The sequence below is a fragment of the Eufriesea mexicana genome, unplaced genomic scaffold (assembly GCF_001483705.2).
Source record: "Eufriesea mexicana isolate 0111107269 unplaced genomic scaffold, ASM148370v2 scaffold14, whole genome shotgun sequence".
Classification (NCBI taxonomy): Eukaryota; Metazoa; Arthropoda; class Insecta; order Hymenoptera; family Apidae; genus Eufriesea; species Eufriesea mexicana.
Genome location: NW_016908208.1, coordinates 444,116 through 451,781, shown reverse-complemented (window position 1 = coordinate 451,781; position 7,666 = coordinate 444,116). Strand labels below are relative to the sequence as shown.

Sequence of the window (7,666 nt, the reverse complement as noted above, 5' to 3'; positions counted from 1 at the left end):
AGATGAAATTAAACGTTAGATCTTGTAATAATTATAAATGTTATAAAATATATCTAAAAGTAAATTTTTTTCCATTTATACCTCGCAACTATCCTATCCAACACTTCGATAAGTACTTCATAAATTTTCACGGTTATACCCGATGCGGATTCTTTTGAAATTTGAAATAAATACATTTGACTGTCGCATTCGATTGTCTTCTTTTATTTTTCAATTTAGTATAATTACAAAAAATGGAGTGGTCAGATTAATAACTAAATCGAATAAATCTCTGTTGAAAAATAAACAAAATTGAAAAGGATGCGAAACTAAAACGATTGTATTTCTACAGTTGACAGCATACAAATGACAGAATACTACAGAATACAAAGTTTTCGATGATTGTATTTCAATCATTTTCAATTCAAATACTCATAGAGTGCATAAGTTGCTCTAAGAATGTGTATTATACGAAGCATTTTCATACTCCAATAAGTCCATGCTCTGAAAAATTTCATAAAAAACATGTGATTTTTAATATACATTCGACAATCGATTATCGGACCCCGCTTTAACGTTCATTTATACACATGTATTCTTCACGTATCCCAATCATGCCATGATCTAAACTGATTACCATACATTTTCTCAATATACATAGGTACACATACATAAACAAAATGAATTGTTAGTACAATTCAATATAAATAGATATAAATAAAAAGGTGGAAATATAGACTACGGTTATAATATAGGCTTTTCTTGTTTAATTAAGCCGGTACTACGATATATCGATATCTACTTAACCTAACCTAACCCGAGTATTGCGATTAATATCTTCTGACGCCATCGGACAAAAATGTTGTCATTTCATTTCATTGTTTTACCTAAAAAGTGGAAATGTTTATTTTTATTCATCTAGAAATCTTTTCCAAGTACATTTCGTGAATTTTTTTTTTCATATTAATTGACGAATCTAACATGTTATTTATAGAGGTATAATTAGTTATAAAATCTGAATTCAAAATACTGTATTTAATTATTTAAAAATATCATTCGCAAACTGAAATGTTTGTCAATGTTACAAAAGATGGAAAGTGGTAATATCGATTGGATTGGTCTATATTACAATCATACTTATTTCGTATTCCTTATACACTGGATACGATGATGATATTTTTATTTGTGCTTATTGTCAAAATCCCTTAAAAGGCTTTTATTAGATATTAAATTTACATTAATGAATTACCATATAAATATGTATATATTAATTTATTCTAATTAATAATGTTAGATTAACCGGTCAGTCGTTTATCCTACGATCATTTGGTTCTGTAGGGAGCAGTTAAACGAGTATACGACTGTATCCGAAAAATATTTAATAAGTATAACTTTAATAAATATAATCATTATAAACATTTTCTTCCAATCTTTCTATTTATTATACTTAAAGCACAGTGAAACGAATATCTACACACCATATTAATTTTTTTAAAATATTACTAGGTTTTGAGAAAACAAAAATTAATTTTCATTTAGTGTCTATTATATACGCAATACTAGATCTAGGTTAATCTTAAATAAATAAAAAATTATAAGAAATTAAGAAATTAAAGTTTACGATCATAAAATATTATTTCACAGATTTCTTAGATTTTTAATAGAGATAATTTTAAAGTAATTGAAATTTATTTAGAGAATCTTCAATTTCATGACATTGAAGTTGTATTTTATCTTTAGAAATGAAAAAAATATACGAACAAGCTTTTTTACGTTTTTATACTTTAAATTTACATTTGATCATGTGTGTTAATTAATCATACATTATTCTGTATAAATTTAGTAATTTTCTCCAAATGACTAACAGTAATGTTTATTTATTTAGCAAAACATTTTTATTGAATTTCAGATATAATTGATGATAAATAGTTTGATATTTTGTTCTTACAAGTCTTAGAAATGAAACATTAAAAATAAATTTTATCTCTCTCTTTTTTTTGTATCACTGTATGTATACATTGTGTTAACTTTTATTAACAACTATACAAAATTTGTTTAAAACTTATCTTTTTGACATTAATAATTCCCCCTAATTTAAGTTATCTTAGTTAAAAGGCTATGTATCCATTTTACTTGTACTTGGTTTGTCAACCTAGAAAATTTTATCAATGTTGGCATCGGATACCTTATGAGTATTATCTATTAGTAAAAAAATTTATAAATATTTATATGTACAATGCAAAACTTTGCACAATTAGCTGATTATTTAAATATACATCTTGTTCTTTACTTTACTAGACTGTACAAAACTACTTGTATAAGATCCTCCATGCTCATCTATTTCATTTACATTTTATACAATCTATATTATTGATTATATTTTCTTTAAATTTTTATTGTTTTAATCAATTGTATTTAGTTTGTTTCAAATTAAAACAATAAAAACTATTATTTATTATATATTATTATTGTCATAATAATATTGTCATATAATAATTTGATTATGTAAAAATAAATTCTGCAATTTTAAGAAATTCTAAAAGTGCTAATAGTCACATTAAATATATATACAATTCAACACATTATTATTTATGTTTCTGTGTTATTAAACTATTGATTCTAATTTTTTTTTTGTGTTCATTATCTTTTTCATTATCATCTTTTATAGTTTGTAGTTTTCCATATTTAGCTTCAAGTTTTGCTATTAACTCAGAATCATCAAAATTGTCTTCTTCTTCTTCTTCTTCATCTGTCTCCTCTTCTTTTTCTTTTGACATTATTTTTTCATGCTTCTGTTTCTTTCCACTCCATCTTTTGTTTTCTTTTTCTTCTGAATTGCTTACTTCTCCCTTTTTTATTTCATCATCTTCATCTCCATCCTCTTCTTCTTCTTCCTCTTCTTCCTCTTCCTCTTCTACTTCCTCTTCCTCTTCTACTTCCTCTTCCTCTTCCTCTTCCACTTCCTCTTCCTCCTCCTCTTCCTCTTCCTCCTCCTCTTCCTCCTCCTCTTCCTCTTCCTCCTCCTCTTCCTCTTCCTCTTCCTCTTCCTCTTCCTCTTTTTCATCTTCCTTATTTTTTCCTTTCCTTAATTCTTTATTGTCCCATTCCTCTGATTTCTGTTGTTTTGCATTTTCAATTTCTTCATCTTTCTGTTGTTCTACCACCCGTATCTCTTCTTCTTTCTGATATGCTTTTATTTCTACTTTTCCAATTTTATCTTGTTCCACTGTTTCATATTTCCCTATTTTAAAAATTGTTTTATCTATCAAAATTATTTTTGCTTTTATATCTTTTTTTCAGATGAAATTACTTTATATTAATTTTGAATAAAAATAAATTCTAAATACGAAAAAAAGTATGTGTTTACTCAATATATGTATGGAGTTAACAAATCCTAAAGCAGTTTATATATTATTTCGATCTTTATTGAGATATTTGTAATAATGATTTCTTTATTATTTGTGAATATTTATATGATTGTAAAACTGATATACTGTTTCTAAGATCAATCAGTTCAGATATTGAAAAATTATGTAATTCAAATGAAATTGTACTTTAGCGTATGTAACAATATTATATTGTTAAATATCAAAGCTAATTTAATAAAAATTGTATAATCTGTCAACTCAAAAAATCAAAAGTAAATCAGAGATTCATTTAAATGCAATAAGTAAATTATTTATAAAAAAAAAGTGTTACAACATTTACCATTATTCCATCGTTTCACAAGGACAAAATGTGCAGCAACAATAAGTGCCACACCAACTCCAAACTTCATTGGCACTGTAATCATCAGATGTTATTTCTCATTGAGATTTGAAAATTATAATAAAATATAAAGAAATTTCTAAAATTATAACAATTTTTATGTTTATATTATATTTGTTAAAACATATCAGAGCATGGAGGATCATTTTACAATAGGAAAAAAAACTATATGACATAATTCAACTTTACTATACAGTGATACTTCACTCACCGTTAGTAGATTCTTCTTCTTCTTCTTCTTCTTCTTCTTCTTTTATTTCTGACTTGACATCTATATCATTAACATATTCTTCAGGTTCTATGCTTTCTACCTAATATAAAAGAATATAGTATAATAATGTGTTATAACTTAAGCAATTATGAAATGATTTATGAAAAGTTATAAATATATTATATGTATATAATGATACTGTTACTGAAGTTAATAATATATTAACAAAACTTATTGAAATATTCTTTAAGGAAATTTGATTTTATTTAATAAATAAAAATATCAGCAAATTAGTATATGTTACTTGTAATAAGTAAATTATAATTAGTATAATTACTAACAGCAATTATTACTCAAGCTCAAGAAAATAAAAATTACAAAGTTTTAATAAAATAGAAGATAACAAATATCAAAATTTTTATATTCTATTCTATAAGACTATTCTAATTTTATATGTAGGAAAATACATGGTACAAATGTGAGAAAATAAATATGTCTAAAAAAATGTTTTCTTAAGTTATTACTTTAATAGTGATATTTAATCATGTTAATTTTACCTCCTCTAAAGGTTCTATATTATTATCACTAATTTCATTAACACCAGGAATGTCTATAAATTTCTCAAATATATCTTCATTTCTTGTCATTTTGAATATTTTTTCAAGTTGATTTTCTGCGTCATATAAAACATTTTGTTCATCTGAAGTGTTTTCTTTACTAGCACTATATATTTCTTCTAATACATTAGAATCATCAAATTCTTGTGTATCATCATCTTCCAATATAACTTTAGTTTGCTCCTTGTCTTCGATTTCATTCTCATGACTTAATTCCATATTGCTATTTTCTACCAAATTTAAAAATTATAAAAATATTCTAAACTTCTACTGATTATTATATTTTAATATTGTATGCTTTAATACCTTCTTCATTTTGAGAAACTTCATCATGTTCTTCATTTGATTCTTTTTCAATTAATGTTTCCCCTTCTTGTTCTACAGATTCATTCAATATTTCATCTTCCTCAGTTTCTTCTTTAGACAAAATTTCAGTTTCTGTAGCTTCTATATTATTATTATCTTCATTATGTTTTAGTTCATCTTCTTGTTTAGCTTCTTCAGGACCATTATCATGTGTTTCTTCATTGGATAAAGACAAAGAATCATCTACCCATCCATCAAAAAGGAAAGCCCAACGAGAGGATTCTAATGGTGTACTAACTTATAACATGAAATACATAATGTTGAAGTAATACATTAAAAATAATGATATCTACATTGTAAATAAAATATATATAAAGTTCACTTACTGTCTGTAGTACCTCTGTGCTCAATTATAACTACACCAATTAAACCAACAAGCATTGTTAAGACAACAAAAAATATAATTCGAGCACACCAATGTCCACCTGTGCTACTTTCTTTATAAATATGTATAGTTACGTTGTCGGTTAAATTTTCACTAATATTTCCCAATGTGGGTGAAGAAATAACATTATCGTCCTCATCTAAATACAGTATAATTATATTCAATATATATTCAATAATAAGTATTAATTATTAATTATAGCCAATAATAATTATTAATTAATTATAAAGTAATTACTACAAAAATTACTTTTAAAAGAATAGTATTAGACGTACATTCAAGAAGATACTACATGTATATGTATATCGCACGTACGTAGATTGCAACACTTTTACTCAAATTAGAAATTGAAAAATACTCAATAGAATAATAAATTATTATATTATAAAAATTATTTTTGGGTATTGAAAGCATTGTTTTCCTTTATTTTTATTTTATTAAATTTGTAAAAATGATCAAAACGTTTCTTTAGTTATTATTCGTTTACACATATCCATATATATTTACAAAAATAATTCAATATTAATATTAATAGTAATTATTATTATTTATATGGTTTTCGTAATTATTTTTCATAACATTTATTATCTATCTAAAAAAAGTTTGTAAAATGTTTTCTTTATAATAAATACGATAAGTATAATGTATATAGTCAATCATTAATATAATTCAACATAACACATAAAATATTTTTTTTAAAACTCATGATAGAATATTTTTACATTATGCAGTATATAATACAAGGGTAATGCATTTATATTAAAAAGATATACATATTTCCATTGAAACGATATATGGCATCGATCTATATTTACTGCTTCATTTGTTTACTAAAATAAAGTTTTTGTAAAAATGTTATTCAACTTTGCATTTTATTCATATGGAGTAATTAATTTAAAAATGTAAATATTTATTATAAATAAAAGGTATTTTGAAAATATGTAAAATATATAAATAAATTGTCGGAAATGTTTTCGGACTGGATAATATGGGTTGATCTATTTTTAAAAGCTGAAAGCTAGGCTGATCAAACTTCTAAGACCCTGCATTTTCTAATTTCAGCAACATTGCCAAATATGCTTCAAAATATCTGAAGCTTTACATTTAAAATAGTATTATTATAAGATACATTTACAACGCAATAAATTATTAAAAATACGACTTTAAAGTAAAATTATTATTTTATAATGAATATCAAATATTTAAATAGAATATGTAATAATTTTATATTTTCAAATAAAAATAACTAACGTATATAAAAGTACTATATACATATATTTTCGTGATTTCAATGATAAATCTCAGAATTTTATGAATCTTTTCCATAAAGTTTAATTAATTTATGTATTAATTAATGAATTACATGGTAATATATAAGAAAGAAATTAATTTATAATAACTAATTAATTTTTAAATTATTTTTACTATTATATATTATTGTTAAATTAATGATATAATTCATGAAATATTAAAAAAAATATGTATATAAGTCACGATTAATAAAACAAAATTTATACAAATGTTTAGTATATAAATTACATTATGAAATGTGATATATATATATATATATAGATCGCGTATACACTTTTAATATATATATATATATATATATGTATGTATGCATTATATAATTATAATATAATATATTTATTATCATATTCTTAAATATATCCACATTTTGTAAGAATTTTGAAAATTAATAAAAGCATTGTTTGTTTGTATTAATGATATAAACGTTCAAGTTATAATAATTCTCTCACACTTTCAATAGTCTATTTTTTACCCTTTTTACGTTTCTTCTCTTTCCGCTTCCTTGCTTGCATATCACCAGACATCTTCTGCCAGAAAATATACCTGTTCTCTTTATGAACAAATAAACACGAAAAATTAAGTTTTTAAAAAGTCGAACACGGAACCGCCTCTATAATAATTTGATTTGTAATGACTTTAACAAGTGTTGACATAATACGAAAATCCCTAGTTACTCTACTTGAATATTTCTTCGTTCAAAGTTCACAGTATTTTTCAAACCTTCTTCATGTTTAAAATTTTGGAAAAATATGTTCAACAAAGTACACGTGTAACTAAAATTAAACATTATACAGAACTAATTGCCTCATAAATTCGTAACACGTTTGCAATGCTGATTAAAATTTAATAAATAGATATTATGATTAAATAATTTTAACATTCCTAGTAAAAAGGTAATACAATTTACAAATTACTAGATAGAAATAAAGATTTTTCTACAATAAGTATATTTATATATATATATTTTTTAATAAATATATGATATTAAATAATAATCAATGGATACATTATAGTAAAAGGTGGTAATAA

At 23.6% G+C, this 7,666-nt stretch overlaps 1 protein-coding gene across 1 annotated transcript; it reads right to left on the bottom strand.

Annotated features, from left to right (window-relative positions):
• Positions 1–2,564: 2,564 nt before the first annotated feature.
• LOC108553167 (myb-like protein X) lies at positions 2,565–7,275 on the bottom strand. Its single transcript, XM_017907964.1, has 8 exons — positions 7,110–7,275; positions 5,268–5,465; positions 4,882–5,178; positions 4,516–4,805; positions 3,959–4,058; positions 3,688–3,762; positions 3,021–3,220; positions 2,565–2,828 (listed from the first exon to the last, which is right to left on the bottom strand). Exons 1-8 carry the CDS (start codon positions 7,159–7,161, stop codon positions 2,565–2,567), a joined length of 1,476 nt encoding a protein of 491 aa, XP_017763453.1. The 5' UTR covers positions 7,162–7,275.
• Between the last annotated feature and the right edge of the window lie 391 nt (positions 7,276–7,666).

Bases quoted from the DNA above. Each gene is read 5' to 3' on its own strand.
- LOC108553167 (XM_017907964.1), bottom strand. From the start codon at position 7,161: ATGTCTGGTGATATGCAAGCAAGGAAGCGGAAAGAGAAGAAACGTAAA. The intron at 3,221-3,687 runs GTAAATGTTGTA...TTTTTAAAATAG, and splicing joins TGTGAAACGATGGAATAATG to GGAAATATGAAACAGTGGAA. The intron at 2,829-3,020 runs GAAGAGGAAGAG...GAAATAAAAAAG, and splicing joins AAAAAGAGGAAGAGGAAGAG to GGAGAAGTAAGCAATTCAGA.